The sequence below is a fragment of the Girardinichthys multiradiatus genome, chromosome 19 (assembly GCF_021462225.1).
Source record: "Girardinichthys multiradiatus isolate DD_20200921_A chromosome 19, DD_fGirMul_XY1, whole genome shotgun sequence".
In the NCBI taxonomy this organism is placed as follows: domain Eukaryota; kingdom Metazoa; phylum Chordata; class Actinopteri; order Cyprinodontiformes; family Goodeidae; genus Girardinichthys; species Girardinichthys multiradiatus.
Window position 1 is genome coordinate 30,325,525 of NC_061811.1, and position 18,267 is coordinate 30,343,791.

Below are 18,267 nucleotides of genomic sequence, written 5' to 3' on the forward strand. Positions count from 1 at the left end.
TCTGCGGTCTGCACAAAACAGCTCATTACACTGAGATTAAGTTATAGGGAGGCTCTCTTTACTAATTAGGTAACTTGTGAAGGTAACTAGGTGCACTGGATTTTATTTAGGAGTATCAGTAAAGGATTAAAGGAGATTGAATACAAATGCACACCACACTTTTCAGATTTGTTTGTCGTAAAATGCATATTTTTGTGCTGGTCTACCACAGAAAAAAATCTCAATATAATATATTTCTGTTGTGTGTAATGTGAAAAAATTGTAATACAGTTCAAAGTGAATGATTACAGTTGCAATATCCAATCTCAGCCATCAGGTGTATCCACTAACTTATAACTCCTTGTAGATAGTGTTACAGCTGTAAAGTGTTTGTGTGAGATTTACAGCAGAACGAAGAAGGACGAAGAAGGAAATGAGATTTCGGAGCTCCTCTGAAAATTGGAAAGAATTTAGCATTTGTTCACATCATATCTTTTAACTCCCAGGCCATATGAAGCAATATTTTGCCCGAACACTATTTACCAAATGATGAATTTTCTCTTCTTCCTCTGATTCACTGAGTCCAACCAACGCGGCGTCATGCTGCGCCTGGCAACTCGTGTTCCCATGTCTATTTATACAACAGCTCGGGCTGCCTTGCCCACGCATGCACTGTTGTACGAACTCACACTGTCACTTATTACCTCCTCCATCAAATCCAACAGGGACACTCTTTCAGAAGCTGAGCAGAACTGTTCAGTGTCATAATTACGCACTTGATGTATCTGACAGGGTAACAGGAAGCTCCATGTGTCTTTACAGGAGGTGTATGTGGGGACGGAAACCATCTGCACAGTGGACGGGCTCCACTTCAACAGCACGTACAAGTCAAGAGTAAAGGCATTCAATTCCAGCGGAGTGGGCCAATACAGCAAGACGTTGATCATGCAGACCTCTGAGAGTACGTTGAGCATCATCTCCTCCTCCTCAGTGGATATGACGTTCAAGAAAAAAATTGTATTGTTCACTTCACTGGTTAGAATTACTGAATATAAGTGCTATCAAAAGGCAAAATAATTTATCCACAGTTAATATGATTGATTCAGTTAGTTTAATGAATTATACATTGATTTTATTTTTCATTTTGTTAAAATTTTGCCCTAGAAGAAAAAAAAAATCCAAATGCAGTTATGCTGTGGATAATTATACTGTTAGTGGCCGAGCCTTCTCCTTTTGTAGGCAAGCAATTCAATTTGTAAACGCAATTAATTTCAATTAATCAAAACTAATCATTTTTGCCAGCCCAGCAGCACTAATCCATTTATTCACAGGATTCTGGATTGTCAGTCAATATTTGGAATTAAATTTGCTCACACTCATAAAGTTTGAATCCAGAGAATACCAAGGTCTGAGCTGGCAAGAAAATAGACCCATTAGTTGTTCTTCATCGACTGTCCTCAGCTAAGCCAAACTCCTAGGCCACCCTCCTATATTGGCTATGAAGCAAACTAATTATGTTTCGGTAAAGTAGAGCCACTTATTTATCTGTGCAAACCGTGTAAAAGCCATTGTTAAATTTAACAAAAGAAGCTGTATTAAATATCTTACAAAATACACAATGTACACCAGAAAGCATAGACAATTAGGCTAACACCTTCATTTATACATGAAGATGTACAACGAGTCTTCACTTTCTTTCACAGGAGAAAATTACAGCCAAATTGTATCCGTTATGCGCTAAAGTAAAGATTTTTTTGACCTTACGTCTGGATAATGGCACCAAATTCCATATTGTTTTATTTTTAGCTTTATCTGAGTCTTTGAAGAGAAACCCCAAATCCACTTTTTTGCAAGTAAACTGTATAAATTGGGCCTTAAGGGTTCTATCTTTTTGTTACTGCGCAATTTTCTACATTTTCTTGCAAACTTGTTTAATTCTGTAATATTTGTCCTAAGACCATCTTAGTGCTGCCCTCTTTGGGTTGAACGATGGCTACTGCAGTTGAATTTTCTGGTTCAAACGGTACAACTGTGTACATGTCTACGTCACAAATACCACGTTGGAGTATAAAATGCCAGATAAGGCTCAGGTCTGCTGGGCTTCTTCATCTCCGGAGACGAGGGAATTGAAAAATCCTCTAACTTAGAAGGACGATCCGTGGCGAAACTACCAGCATCACTCTGCTGACTCTGCATGTTTCAGTATGTTAAATTAAGCTAGCTGCCACTTTCTCTCATCCTCCTGACCTCCCCCCCGCTTAACACCTTCCGCTCATCCCTACACTCAACTGTGCCCATCAGTGTCTCAAGGGCGCTGCCCACTTGGGTCTTTACTAATGTGGGGGCCGGGATTTAGTTTTACATTGGGTTTAGTTTCATTTTAAATGTTTAAATATTATTATCAGCTTATCTATTAAAATATTGTTAGTGAATTTAGACTTAAGCAGTTCAGAGTCAGGAGCAGTAGTGATTTTCTTGTAATGGTTCAGGGCGCCACTGTGTGAGTAACAGTGGGAGGTTGCTTGCCTAAAAAAGAAAGAGGCTTTATAATTAACCGTTACTTCTAACCATAGCCTAACTCAGCTTTGCTGTTTTTTACATACAGACAACCTTAGACTGTTCTTCTTTGTTTTCTTTTTGTGTATATATATACCATTGTAGATTTAAACGTTAGTTTTTCAAAACTGCGACAGATCCTGGATGTTATAAGGCAGGCTCTGTTTCTATGATGTGCCAGTGGCTGCTGCTGAATAAACCTGGGCATCGTCTTTGATTGTATCCTGAGGCAAATAGCATGCATGAATTTTTTGTGGCTGTGATAACCGCAATAGCTCACTCTTTCAATTTGTCTGAACCCAGAGATGACTAACAAACAATATTCTTCGTTTTATTGCAAACAAATCAAACGTTCATAAGATCTAAAGAAGAAATAATAGATGCTTCCAGAAAGGGTTAGGGTTAAAATAACTCATAATTGGGTAATGCGGGAAATATATTATCATATATAGTAATTGTTTGGTGTTAATTTTAAGTTTCAGTAAGAATTTGGTTATCTTTAGTTAATTTTCTGTTTAATTTAATGTAATAAAAAATGTTCCCACGTGTCTGTTGCAAGATTTTAGTCTGATTGCAGCAGCATGATTTGAATACTGCATAGGAGTATATTTAAGCCTTTAAACCAGTGACGTCCAGCAGCAGCTGGTTGGTGTATAATCCACGCATGTTCTTGCTTTGCCATTAGTTAAATGCTGCTCTGCATAGTTAAGGAAGTGTGTCATCCATCAGTGGACCTGAAAAACCCAGACAGAGTGCCGATCTGACAGAATGAGCACTCAGCAGCTGTCGGGGGCTGAGCAGCGTAGTCTAACCTCGCAGACATTTTCAGGTTTTTTGGGAGTTTTTTGCAGCCATCGCCCTTAGCAGACTGTGCTTTGATTTTGTCAGTGTTATCTCCCCTGTGATAAGAGACTGAAACAACTCTCTCTTTATATTCATTTTATACTTTTCAAGTCTTCTTATTTTGTGGAAATCCTCAGGTCTTTGACTGCTGGGGTGAACCAGCTTCCCTGATCAAATCTGTCTTTGTACCTTCTCCACCTTCCCTCCCAACCCCTCCAAACCGTCTGTGCCGCTCCACTCGGCTCTCTTCCCCCCTGCTTTCCTTTCCCTGCTCTTCTTCTACTCTCCCCTTTCATGTCACATTTCAGCTGGACTCCCTCCATGTGATATTCAGTCTATAGGCACAGGTATGGACGGCTTTGACAGCCGACTGCTTCTGCACTAACCCTCTCCGGGCTTTTGCCTGTTTCATCAGTGAGGTCGTCATACTCAAACCAGCAGGGGGGCAGTTTGCTGCTCTGTGGGCTCCACATATGAAACATTTAATACAGACCTCTAATAAATGTCTGTGCCTTATTTCCTTTGAGAAATAAAATCAGGTAGTACAACTATATGGCATGTGGGGACACTAAAAACTGTAGACATGCAGGAAAAGTGGAGCCCATAAAAACAACAAAAGCCCACCTGTTTGACTCCATGTTTCTCTGTATAGACTATAAAGATATGTTACTACTGTTTTCAAGCCTGAATCAAGCAGTTTTGCAATCTTAGCTGTTCAGTTTGGAGAGCAAACACAGTGTACACCCTATGTGGGGACATAATTATTGTGATTCCTGTTTGCTTAACTTTATCCACCAATATTATTAATATCTATTGGGTGTTGCTGCATTAAAAAAAGATGAAAGGTGTTGCCTGCTCGCACCCAAGCTACCATGTGTAATCTAGTGGGAAAAAAATGCATCAAAAGCTGTGGAGTTTTGTCATTGACTGCTACAATAAAAAATGACAATAACATACACTGAAAATAATAGGATAGTTTAGGATTTTTGAAGTGAGGTTTTGTTAAAAGGTTATATGGGTTAATATCTCACCTAGATACATTTGTACAAAACTAGATTTGATGGTCGTGGGGCTGAAGCCTGAAGGGCTCAAGACCAAAGCAGGCTTCTACCCTTTTAAAACAACTGCAGTCTCTGAAATGTTATAGCAGTTTATGTCAATGCTGTTTTATGAAGCCTTAAACCTTCATCAATCACTCCTTTCAGAATAAATGCTCTTCATTTGCATCCACTCGCCGGATTCTCCTGTTGTTATCATGGCTCCTCCTGTCTTCATTGTGTTCCTTTCATGTCTTTGGACATGGTTATTTTCATCAAACTACAAACATCCAACTCTTCACATGATTTTGCTCACCGTGTTTGGGTCCTCCTCTGCAACAATTTATGACAGGAAGATCATTGGTGGTGCACTGCCTGCGAGCTTGATTTCTATCAGCATTCATATTTGACTGCTGTGACATTACTGAGATTGGAATTTTTTTTGGATGCTAAAAGTCCACTTTGGTCTTGGCCCGTCTAGGATTAGCTGTTAACCTCAGCCTCCGGGAATAACTAATCTGGATTAGAAAAAACAAAGGACAAAATAGTTAACCACTGCAGGTAAGATATTAACTGTTCATTACCTTTCAACAAACCTTGGCCTAAGAAATCCTGAACTATCCCTTTAAACTATTTTTGTAATATTTTTGGTAAACTACTTATTATACTATTTCAAGTATTTGCCAGTTAAGATTTGCAGACTGTCTGATTTAATATTGTATAATTTAAGAACGTAACTATAACTTACATAGTTTATAAGTTATAAAGGTTATTTATAAGGATTATTAACTCTATGTGATCAAAACTGTGGTGAAATTTTCTCACTTTTGTTCCTTCCATAAAGATGTTTTTACAGTGTAGCTGCTCCTCATCTTTCCACTAACCTCCTTGATCCATGTCATGTTTGTGAAAGTGTCATCACTGCGTCGCCTCTTTGGGTCAATGATGTGATTAACAGTAAGGCCCTCTTCCTGTGTACCACACAGTTGCTTGGTTCACCTTCGACCCAGTGTCCGCTCACCCCGACATAGTGTTTTCCAACGACAACCTAACGGTGTCATGCAACAGCTACGATGACCGGGTGGTCCTGGGTAACACGGCCTTCTCCCGCGGTGTCCATTACTGGGAAATGACAATCGACCGCTACGACAACCACCCCGACCCGGCCTTCGGCATCTCTCGGGGTGACGTCCTGAAGGATGTGATGCTGGGGAAGGACGACAAGGCCTGGGCTATGTATGTGGACAACAACCGCTCCTGGTTCATGCACAACAACTCTCACACCAACAGGTAAGCAACTACAGGTCCTTCTCAAAATATTAACATATTGTGATAAAGTTCATTATTTTCCATAATGTCATGATGAAAATTTAACATTCATATATTTTAGATTCATTGCACACTAACTGAAATATTTCAGGTCTTTTATTGTCTTAATACGGATGATTTTGGCATACAGCTCATGAAAACCCAAAATTCCTATCTCACAAAATTAGCATATTTCATCCAACCAATAAAATAAAAGTGTTTTTAATACAAAAAACATCAACCTTCAAATAATCATGTACAGTTATGCACTCAATACTTGGTCGGGAATCCTTTTGCAGAAATGACTGCTTCAATGCGGCGTGGCATGGAGGCAATCAGCCTGTGGCACTGCTGAGGTCTTATGGAGGCCCAGGATGCTTCGATAGCGGCCTTTAGCTCATCCAGAGTGTTGGGTCATTGAGTCTCTCAACGTTCTCTTCACAATATCCCACAGATTCTCTATGGGGTTCAGGTCAGGAGAGTTGGCAGGCCAATTGAGCACAGTGATACCATGGTCAGTAAACCATTTACCAGTGGTTTTGGCACTGTGAGCAGGTGCCAGGTCGTGCTGAAAAATGAAATCTTCATCTCCATAAAGCTTTTCAGCAGATGGAAGCATGAAGTGCTCCAAAATCTCCTGATAGCTAGCTGCATTGACCCTGCCCTTGATAAAACACAGTGGACCAACACCAGCAGCTGACACGGCACCCCAGACCATCACTGACTGTGGGTACTTGACACTGGACTTCTGGCATTTTGGCATTTCCTTCTCCCCAGTCTTCCTCCAGACTCTGGCACCTTGATTTCCGAATGACATGCAGAATTTGCTTTCATCTGAAAAAAGTACTTTGGACCACTGAGCAACAGTCCAGTGCTGCTTCTCTGTAGCCCAGGTCAGGCGCTTCTGCCGCTGTTTCTGGTTCAAAAGTGGCTTGACCTGGGGAATGCGGCACCTGTAGCCCATTTCCTGCACACGCCTGTGCACGGTGGCTCTGGATGTTTCTACTCCAGACTCAGTCCACTGCTTCCGCAGGTCCCCCAAGGTCTGGAATCGGCCCTTCTCCACAATCTTCCTCAGGGTCCGGTCACCTCTTCTCGTTGTGCAGCGTTTTCTGCCACACTTTTTCCTTCCCACAGACTTCCCACTGAGGTGCCTTGATACAGCACTCTGGGAACAGCCTATTCGTTCAGAAATGTATTTCTGTGTCTTACCCTCTTGCTTGAGGGTGTCAATAGTGGCCTTCTGGACAGCAGTCAGGTTGGCAGTCTTACCCATGATTGGGGTTTTGAGTGATGAACCAGGCTGGGAGTTTTAAAGGCCTCAGGAATCTTTTGCAGGTGTTTAGAGTTAACTCGTTGATTCAGATGATTAGGTTCATAGCTTGTTTAGAGACCCTTTTAATGATATGCTAATTTTGTGAGATAGGAATTTTGGGTTTTCATGAGCTGTATGCCAAAATCATCCGTATTAAGACAATAAAAGACCTGAAATATTTCAGCTAGTGTGCAATGAATCTAAAATATATGAACGCTAAATTTTCATCATGACATTATGGAAAATAATAAACTTTATCACAATATGCTAATATTTTGAGAAGGACCTGTGTAACGTGACTGTTCGCATGGAAATATATTATTTGTTACATTTGGAAGAGACTTAGTAGTTCACCTACTCAATACTTCACTTATGATGGATTGCAGAAGTATTCACATTTTGTCATGCTACATTCACAAAAGTGAACCAATTTAGGTTTTATGTGAGAAACCAGAAAAAAGTAGCACATAATTTTAAGACAGAAGGAAAACAAAACATGGTTCTCAACATTTTTTACTAATGAATTTTCGAAAAGTGTGACATCAAACTGTGATCTGCCCCCTTTACTTTTATAACCCTAAATGCAATTTTATTTCACAGCAGTGAGTAACAAAAGCTATCAAAATACAGTTTACATACAGGATGTCACCACAAACTCTTTCTAATTCCTCTGTGTGACTGTGCAGGACGGATGGTGGCATCACTAAAGGATCCACAATAGGAATGTTGCTGGACTTCACACGTAGGATCCTTATCTTCCTCATCAACGATGAGCAGCAGGGTCCAGTTGCCTTTGAGGGCTTGGAAGGTGCATATTACCCCGCCATCAGCCTCAACCGAAACGTACAGGTAGGAAATTGCACTGATGACACACTTGAGTTAAACACTTCTTTTTCAAAATAGATCTACAGTGCCTTGCAAAAGTATTCCCACCCCTTCACGTTTCATCACATTACTAACACAAACTTCAATTTTAGTTGAAGTTTATGTAATATACCAACACCAGGCAGTTGTATTCACCCCCCTTTACTCCAGTAACCTTAAATAAAATCCAGTGCAATACACACAGGTCATGCACAGAGACGTTTAGGGTGTATTCAAACTAGGAAAGTCCTTTAGTTCACTTGTTTGGTCCGGACCAAAAGCTGACATTTTTTTTTTGTTGCTTGGTGTGGTTCGCTTTCACACTGTACTTTTTGCAAGAGAACTATAGTGTAAACAAAGCCACATGGGTGAGCTTATTCATGAGGGATTCACAATGTTCTAGTTCTAATTTTGGAAAGGCGTCTGAGAGTGCGTACTGCAAGCTGAAGGAGACAATGTGCTCTGCGTGCCCTGACCCACACCATGCTGGCAGATTTCAGTGCAGTCACTATTCACAACATTCGCTACAGCGGTTCCTTAAGTCTAATGTTGCACATTACCCTAAACAGCCTTGTCACTTATAACATTGTGGTGACAACATCAAGCTGCGGGATGATTTTCTTCAACAGAGACAGGGAAGCTGATGGGATATACGACACTCCAGAAAGAAATCCTGTTAAAGGCTGCAATAGACTTGAGACTGGGTCAGAAGTTCACCTTCCAGCAGGACAGGGAACCAAAACCTACAGTCAGAGCTACAATGGATTGGTTTAGCTCAAAGCATATACACGTGTTAGAATGGCCCAGTCAAAGTCCAGACCTTAAATTGAAAATCCATGGCATAACTAATAAGCTACTCTTTACAGACATTCTCGATGCAACCTGATTTTGAGTTTCTAGATGTGCAAAGTTAGTAAAGACATACATGCTGTAATTACAGCAAAAGGTGGGTCTGCAAAGTATTGACTCAGGGAGACTGAATACAAATACTTACCATACAATCCTTTTCATTTGTAAAAAAAAAAACAAAAAACTTGTATGATTTTACTTCTTGTTCCAAATGTGTTTTTCTCTATCATATAGAGTCCTAATAAAATACAAAGTTTATTGCTATAATGTGACAAAATGGGAAACAGTTCAATCGGTATAAATCCTTTTGCAGGGCACTGTACCATCTTTGTTATAAATATTTGGGTTAAATGTTGACAGAGAAGACTCTGCTCTGGAGAACAAAGATCAACAGCTCCACCTGCAGGAGAAATCTTACCTCAACCATCCTCACCATAAATGTTTGTGTGTAAATGTATTGTTTTCTTCAGGTCACTCTTCACACTGGTCTACCCATCCCTGACTTTTACACCCCTGGGGAGGCAGATCCAACGAGCTCCGTATGCTAAAGACTGCAGGAAATAGTAACCCCCCCCCCCCCCCCCCCCACCCTCCTCTTCTCAACTCCTTCTGTTTCATCGACCTAATGACCCCATGACACTCCATCGGAGGCCTCATGACAGTCCTAAGCCATGCCTTTTTCATGCCTAAACTTTCGACACGACCATGTGCAGGACAGTGTTCATGCACATGGTGCCTTGGCACCTATGACTTGTATTCTTACGAAACACAGAACATTTAGGAAAATGAAATAACCACAATGTCCAGAGGATGGATTCTAAATGCTAAAAGATCAATAATAAAACAAATAAATTAAAGGAATTTTTTTACATTTCAGAAAATATGCTCATTGAGTCAAGACCAGGCACGGGGTGGTATGAAACCCTCAAGGAACTAAATAAAACCAAACTACGGTTTGATGGTATTTTCACCAAAATGTAAAACAAACATTTAAAACATCGTCTAATTGCAACAATTATTAATACTGCTGCGAAAATATTCTCAAACATTGATTATTACAATTATAATACCATTATCTATAATTTATCATTTATTTACCTTTATTTTGAGACACAGACTAAACCAAAAATATAAAAAAAAACTGCCCTTACTTATTTTCCTTATCATTTTGTAAATTCATATTTTATCCCTCAGGATCATCACATATGTAACATCAAATCAAAATCCATATTTACAAATATATTCCCATCCATAATAATATACATACATTGTTTAAATTCAGTTCGTCCTTTTAGTTACCCATCATGAAAGTTTAAGCTCAGACTCTCTCATTCCTATCAACAGCTGATAAGTAAAGGTGGGTTCTATTTAAATGAGAAAGCAACCGATCGTGTGAAATCTTTTAATCTCATCAGAATTCATTTCTGTCATGCCAGCCTGAAAGACTTGTTTGGTAAATAGTGACAAAAAACTGTGACTGATCATTCAGGAGCAATATAGATAAAGAACATTTAAAGAACATAATTCAGACATCAGCAGCACCAAACCACGGCCTCAAGAGGACATTCCCATTCCCAACACCTCTAAGGTTTGTTGAAGTAGTTTCCAAGAAAGTTGCCTTATTAAGCAGTGTATGCTACACCTTTGTGCTATTCAGCTTTTTAGTAATACTTGGAGTATAAAAAGCAGATATTAGCTGGTTCAGTAGTCAGGCTATCTGTTCATGTAGCCAGGCCTCAGTCGGCTGCTTAACAGAATTGCTGCTCTTAGATCATCACCTGTAGTTTTAAAATAGCATTATACCTTTATAAGAAGGAGGGGTGGTGCAGCTTTACTTTCCACATTGTTTTTCAGCACTGGAATTACTCCCAAAAGAACTGAACTTTTAGCATTTTTTAAACCTTTTTGAAAACCTTGGGATTTCTTGGTTCTGATAACCAGCCCATGCCTGGTCAGGAGCTGGGCTACCTTCACATTGCAGGTCTAAATGCTCAATTCAGATGTTTTGTTTTTCTCCTGTGTGGTTGTTCACATTAGACTTTGAATGCCACATCCATCAGACTCCAGTGAGAACAATCTATGGCAGTGAAGTGAATGGCATGCCCAGAAGAAGACTTGACATCAAATGCATTATGCTGTGTTCGCAGAAGCAAATATAGATGTGACTCATGTCAGCATTTGTGTATCATTTCTGAAGCTGTAGGATTGGAACCAACAAAAATTATGGTTGGCTCCATCAACAGTGTCTGCCCTGTTTGTTTTATCCATGATTTACATTTTATCATGCTGCTTCCCGCCTCCTCTGGTGCAACATCAGAATCAGAATCAGAAACATTGTGAGTCTATCACACTTTGTTGTTGGTAATGTCAGTTAAAATGTGTCATTTCTGTTCAAACTGACATTACTTTGAAAAACATCCGTTGCTCGTCTGATTTAGGGCCAAATATGTTGGAATTGTCCTGTTCAGACTGTAACAATTCAGTGAAGTAAAGGTCAGATGCAGAGCAACAGGACAGTACAGACCGAGGTCATATATATATCCAATTTAGGACCACATGAGAAAGTGAAATCAGATTTGTGCTGTTCAGACGGTCTTGAGAAAAATCAGATATGGGTCACATCTGTGCGACAAAAATCAGATTAAGGCCTCTTTTGTCTGCAGTGTGAACGTAGCCTAAGGTGAGATGGCTATGAAGCTAAAGCTCAGATCAGGCAATTGATGCATTTAGAGAATGATTAATGAAACTTTATCAGTCTGGTGTAAAAATGCATTACATAAAACAAATGGGAGGCAGAATGTCCAGCTCTATGTTTAAAGGAAGGAGTTGTTTTTAATTAATTTACTACACAAAGGAGAACTTGCATCAACCTTTTTTTGTTACCACTCAATATATTGTATTCTTCATGCATATACCTCTTTGTCATGTTTTCCTCTTGAAGACTGTTGTAAATTCAAAACTCGTAAGTTAAGAATGAGAGTCATCTTTTGTGACTGTGTGTGAAAGTGTGTTTAAGTGGGTGGAGGCTGCCATGATCCCAGCCATATCAGTGTCATTTTCTAGCCAATGTCAGTGGGAAGCTTTTCTTAGTGGCTTAGCTCAAGTGAAACTTCTGTGTTGTGGTTTTTTTTTTTACTTATTTACAGCATCGAGGTGTAAGATGCAACAGGAAGTAAGGCCTTTTTCTGCAATGCAGCTTTCAAAACTGGGAGTGACTTTGGTTTAATGTATCTCAAAGAAAGGTGTTGAAAACGGCTGTGAAGATGTTCTAATAAGGTGCTAAAGCAGTTCGCATAGTTTAGGCTTTTTTTACTGTAAGTGACTGAATTCTAGTAGTTTTGTAAAATTGTTATTAAAATGATCTATTGCGAAGAGGTGTATAGTTAAATAAGTTATTGATGTTCAGAGATTTTTTGTGAGAATTTATCCTTGTTCCCTTTTGCCGATGTACAGTTATAACCAAGGGGATGAATTGAGCTTTTCTGCTTTAAACATTTTATTGGAAGTCTTTTTGGAGGTAAAATAGGCTTTTTAGTTTAATTGTCTACAAAAGCAACAAGAGAAGAGATAAGACACAACATTCTTATCAGTACCTAATGACAAAATCCTAGGCGGCACAATGCTAAAGCGTGCAAACATGACAAAAACTGTGCCAACAATGACTTTCCAGGTTTATTAGAGCTCAAAAATGTCTCGCACAATTTACTGAGCACTGGTTGCCTCGTTATCATGCTAATGTTTGCTAATTAGCACCAAACAAAAGTGATGACTAGAGTTTATAAAAGGTACCAGACAAAATGATTGCTGTCTGACAGAGCAAGAATTAGCTGTAGCCTATACCTCCTATCTTCAGAACAAACAGAACCATCCAACTGTAAAATACTGAGAAGCGGCGGCCTTTGTGCAACATATTACCTTATTAGCACACATGCATTTATAACACCTTAATTTTTTCAGTGTTGCAGCTAAAACTAACAACCTCTCCATGCATTTTAAATGAACGTTTCAGTCTGCAAAGATGGTCATCTGAAAAAGGCAACGCAATATTCTTTTTTAAGGCAGAATTATTAACAACTGTAAATAATGTATTGAAATATATACAGACTATTCTGTAGATTATTATATAGTCTATAGTAAGTTTTACATTTCCCCAGAATGGCTTAAGAAAACATTGCCTCAAGAAAAGGTCCTTTAAGGAAGCGCAACGATGACACATTTTGAGTTGGTTGCAATCTTTAACCTCACCACTAGATGTCATTAAACCTGTTTGATTCCTCCTTTAATCCTCCATAAACAGAAAGCTAAACAAGACAAAAACTTTCTATTCCTGCTAGAAAAGTAGACAGTGCAATACTTTCTTCACCAAATTAAATAAAAAATGTCATTAAAATTTTTTGGGCAGGTAATGAACAACTAATAAATATTGCTCCTGAAATTTAAAATTCAATGTTGATTTTAAACTTTGTCACACTGGGGTTAAAGAGGCTGTGTTCCTTTCTTACTTTCCTCTTTTTCACCACTGTGACATCAGGGTGTTATAAAAGTTTGTGGTAACTTTGTTTTTCAGCAAACGTTCGCCTGTGCAGATTAATTGCAGTACCTTTCATAGCTTTATCAAACAGCAGCGCTACAGGAAAACTGTGTCCTGACTCTTCAGAAAGGCCCGCTGCTATCACCCAAATTTTATTTAACCAAAAACAATCTACACTACTGACAAAAGCTTGGGAAACTGAGTTGTTTTATAACATTTGATGAGAAATAAAGATCATTGAGGTTGTAAGTACCTCCATCTGTTGCACAGTTCACATGATAATACTAGAGACTGTCAAATCAACACATACTCTGTCAGGTTGGCCTGAACTAGCTGTAGGATGTTGTGCTCTCAGCGGAGTAGAGTTCACTCTTGGAAAGCAGATTGTTTGTTTGTTTTGTTTGTCTTTTCTAAAAGGTTGTCTGACACTGCATCTGGCTGGAAATCTACATTCATAGAGGTAATTATGATGTTGAATGGCCACTTTGGTGGAAGTGTTACCCTTTCAAGTTCAGGACAAGCTTTTCCCAGCATCGTAGCCCAACGGATGAACACTGCCATGCAAAAGTGTTCATTCCCCTTGAACCTTTCCACATTTTGCCATGCTATGGCCACAAACTTTAACATATTTTACTGGGATTTTATGATACAGATCAACTCAAAGCGGTGTGTAATTGCTAAGTGGAAGGAAAAAAGATGCTCTGTTTTCAAAATTCCTAAATAAAAAGCATATGCTAGTTGGGCATATATGTATTCAGAACCACTTAAGTCAACAAATTGCAGAACCACCTTTTGCTGCAATTATAGCTATTATCAAAGACATAAAAAAAAACACAATACCAAGAAAAGAAACAAGCAGATGTTATACTACTTAGAAAATAAGATTCATCTTCACATCAACTCTGACTTGGTCTCCACTCAATAAAAGCATCCCCATTGCATGATGCTGCCACCACCATGTTTCACCTTGGTGATGGTGTGTTCAGGGTGATTTGAAGTGTTAGTTATTCTCCACACAGCGTTTTGCATATGGGTAAAAAATTAACATTTTGGTCTCATCCAGACAAGCTTGTTTCGCATGCTTGCTGTGTGCCACACATGGCTTTTTTACAAACTCAAATGAGATTTATGATGGCTTTCTTCTGCTCAGCCTGCCAGTTGTGCCGTACTTTTTCCATTTAGATGATGGCCTGAGCAGTGTTCTGTGAGATGTTCAAAGCTTGGGATATTGTTTTATAGCCTAACTCTGCTTTGAACTTCACAACTTTCTCCCTGACCTACCGCCACACCTCTATTGGTCCATCACATAAAATTGCAATAAAATAAATGTAAGTTTGTGGTTTTAATGCAGCAAAATGAGGAAAAGTTTTAAAGGTGTGCATATTTTTGCACGGTACTGTGAGATACCTATCTAGCATACACATGAGGTGCTATCCTGTGTTAGAACTTCACGGGTGTGCCTTTTCTCATTTGTATTACCCAAAATATTTGTGAAACTTTGCTACAGACTAAATTACTTGCTTCAGCAGAGTCGACTGTAACATCTATGATGCCTAACTTCATCTGCTGCTAGGTGCTTTTTTTCTATCATAAAAGGGCAAGTTTTATAGTTACATACTGTAACTATAATCTTGAAGGGAATATCACAGTCAGGTTTCATTTTTTTTCTCTGTCTATAAAGCAACTAAAGTGATTGTAAATCATATGATCATACTAAAATATCAGCACAAAGTAAGCATAATAATTCCCAGTGTGCACGTGTGCTTGTGTGTGTGCATGTGTGTGTATTGACATGAGAGTTCAGCAAGTTATGCCACGTTCAGGATAAGGTCAAATGTGTGCTTTGTAACAATTAACTGGTTGTTTTTTTCAAAGTAAAACTTTGGGTTAGCCATCATATATATGCATAATACTACATGTTCCTCGGGCACGCTGACTGGAAGCTGAAAACATCTCTCCACAGCCACAATATATTCAGTAATGTAACATCAGAAGATAAAGGAAAAACACTGATTTAATTCAGCATCGTTTTTCAAGGATGGGTTTGTGAGATGATAAATAAAATAAATACTCAGTGGATACATCAACTACAAAGATCTTAGGCTTAAGAAGTGAAGGTCTGAACTGACTAAAAGAAATGGAGATTTTACTTTAGTGCAATTGTAATATGTGTTTCGTTTAAAAAAGAAAAATAGTAATACTTTAACACAGTTTAACTAGGGGATTTAGATCCACGGTACAACCTAAATAAACTTTACACCCAGTCGCTGGGCGACACTTGGTGTTATATCTCCAAATGTAAATATAATGGTGTGTGTGTGTGTGTGTGAGTGCATTATCTCCATAACTCCTAAGGGATTATTTTTGCCCTGTCTGATCTTAGGTGGAATGTCATGTTCAGGTTTTTGAAATTCCTATTCGGAGAATAGGATGGGATGAATGGAAAATAAATTTGTTCTTATTATAATTTCCCAACAATATGAATACTGATTGTCACAGTTTTATGTCTACTATTACCATCTTCCTGCTTATATAATCATTTGAAGTATTTAACAAGCCTCTGTGTTTCTTGTATCTGTGAATCTTCAATAAATTTGGTGTTAACAAGGTTTTGTCTGGAATATTTCTTTACAGCCATCTTTAAAAAATAGCCTTGATAAAAGCTACTCATGGTTTATTTGTACATTTTCCCTAGATAACATTATATACATTTACTAGAGTACATGCAAAATCTGCAGGGCATGATAAAAAAATGCATCATAATACAATGTTCCACACATTAAGATACACAAGGGCTCAAACAGGTGGCAGCAGTGAGTCAGTCAAACATGCAGAGACACAAAAGGAGGACTGAAAGTCAAAGAGGGTAAATAATTACTTTGAAACCAAATAGAACACATGCTAAACCCAAGATCACATCATCCAGTTACTCCCTCTGCTAATATTTTTTACACCTCCCTTGTCAATAGCACAAACCTGTGTCTCCTGTAACACTATACTAGGTTGGAGCATGCAGAGAGAAGGATCTTTGGCCATCTCTTTTGCACAATCCGAGCAAACCACACACTTCCAGTTAAAAGTCCCAGTAGAGTTTAGTAAGCTGCCCACAGTTTTTCCTATTGTGATAGGACAGAAAAGCCTTTCTTCTGGCATGCTTCCCATACAACTATTGACATCCACATAGCATATGTGGTTGTTATGGAGACTTGGTGACCAACAAGATGCCACTATTTGCTGAAGATCTGCTAAGTCTCTTACCATCCTGCTCAGTGTGTGTGACGGAGAGATAAATATGGTTCTTCATCCAGCCTGGTGGCCCCTTGCTAAAAGAAACTGGTCTCTTTGTAACCTTATATTTATACCCCAAGAAAAGATAAAGTTGTGAATTACTAACCAGAAGTTCATAGAAACTGATTACTTAGAAAAGTAAAGTTTGCAGTTAGGAAATGTTTCAGTTTTGTTACACAATAAGGGTAGCACTGGAGTCATTTTTTAACGTGGGCCTTTTTTTCCCGTTGAATAATTGTACTGAATTTATAGGTTGGATTTTTCTATACATTTTTTAATGTGAGATTATAACAGTTGCCCCAATGGCTTTTTATTCAGCTTTAACAAGGGTGCCAATAAGTGTGGGAGACCATTTATTAACACATAAATTATAGGTTTTGTGAGGAAACAGTGAACTTGCAGTGAAGCTGATCTCTTCTCAAACTTTGCATTATGTAATGTGGTCTTTTGCCCTTTGCTGACTCTTTGTATAGTCAGGGTAAGACCACTGCAAAATACCCCCCACACCACCCCCCAACCCCGAATGTGTTATATAAGTAGTTGTGAGCCATATTTCAGAACCAAACCCCATCACTGTTTCAATTTAGCTAACATTGGTCAGCACCAACACTCGCACCTACCTCACTAAAACATACACTATTTAGTAAGCCCACACAAGTCAAACCCCCTGCTGGAAGTAGTCGACTCTGCACGACTGCTTCTGACTGATAACAATTGTAAGTATAGGGTGTGTAACAGAAGGTAGAATGTGTTTCAGAGAGGTCATAAGGTGGCCACCTCCAAACCACAGATTTTTTTGGCCACAGCCATGTCTGCCAGCCATAATTTACACGTCTTCTCTAGAATAGGACATCTGAAACTGTATAGCAAAGTATGAAGTGCTGAACTCATGGCAATTGCCGGTTTCAACATTGTGTTAGCCAAGTTCTCTCTTAAAAGAAATTATGTTTAGACACCCCCACAAAGATGCAGTAAACTTCTCGACAACATGTAGAAACGTGTACAATAAGATTGAGGAGCTCGTTTAGTAATGTTAAATGACAAAAACTGAATTAGACAAATGCTATTTAAAACTGTTCATACCTATTGAACCTTTTCACATTTCACCACAACCACAAACTGATCTGTAGATCAGATAGGTCAACTCTGAAAGCTAAATATGGTAAAAATAAAAAAAATTATTGATTTTTAAATTAAACAGGAATTCGCATTTTATCCTCGGTGCTATTTAATAGGGAAAGAAATTTGAAGTGAAGAGCAAACCTATTGTACCATGTAGTTAATTTAAGCAATGCCTTAAAGGATCACTAGTTAACTTTCAAGCAAGTTGTGTCAATTGGAAAATGTGAATGTAATCAAATGAAATGTTAGTCCTGGTTAGGTGGGGTTGTGGGTCCCTACTTGTTTCCATGTTGTCCCTTTCCACTTCCATTTTGTAACTGTAAACAAATCTTTTTGAATTTGTGTACTTAAACTATGGCATATTAGTTTATATTTTGTTATGGTTAAATAAGTTAATAAATTACAGAGATAATTGGGGAGAAAGAAATTCTCGCATTTCTTGACAATTTCATTCAATTGTATAACATTTACTGGAAACTTTAAATTACACCCAATTCCTGTTTATTTTGGTTTTATTCCTGTTTGAGCCAGCTGACCCTTCTGAAATATTAAAGATTATGATTCCTGACCTGATC

General features: G+C 38.6%; 1 protein-coding gene across 2 annotated transcripts in view; it reads left to right on the plus strand.

Annotated features, from left to right (window-relative positions):
* trim9 (tripartite motif containing 9) overlaps positions 1-15,889 on the plus strand; it is a 64,053-nt gene extending 48,164 nt beyond the window's left edge. Inside the window, exons 7-11 of one of the 2 annotated variants that reach the window (XM_047345126.1) lie at positions 802-940; positions 3,687-3,725; positions 5,402-5,705; positions 7,725-7,887; positions 9,222-15,889. In XM_047345126.1, the coding sequence (XP_047201082.1) occupies positions 802-940; positions 3,687-3,725; positions 5,402-5,705; positions 7,725-7,887; positions 9,222-9,299 (723 nt within the window). In that variant the 3' untranslated portion in view covers positions 9,300-15,889. The remainder of the gene's footprint in view (positions 1-801; positions 941-3,686; positions 3,726-5,401; positions 5,706-7,724; positions 7,888-9,221) is intronic. The other variant, XM_047345127.1, reaches the window with a different exon arrangement.
* Positions 15,890-18,267: the final 2,378 nt, after the last annotated feature.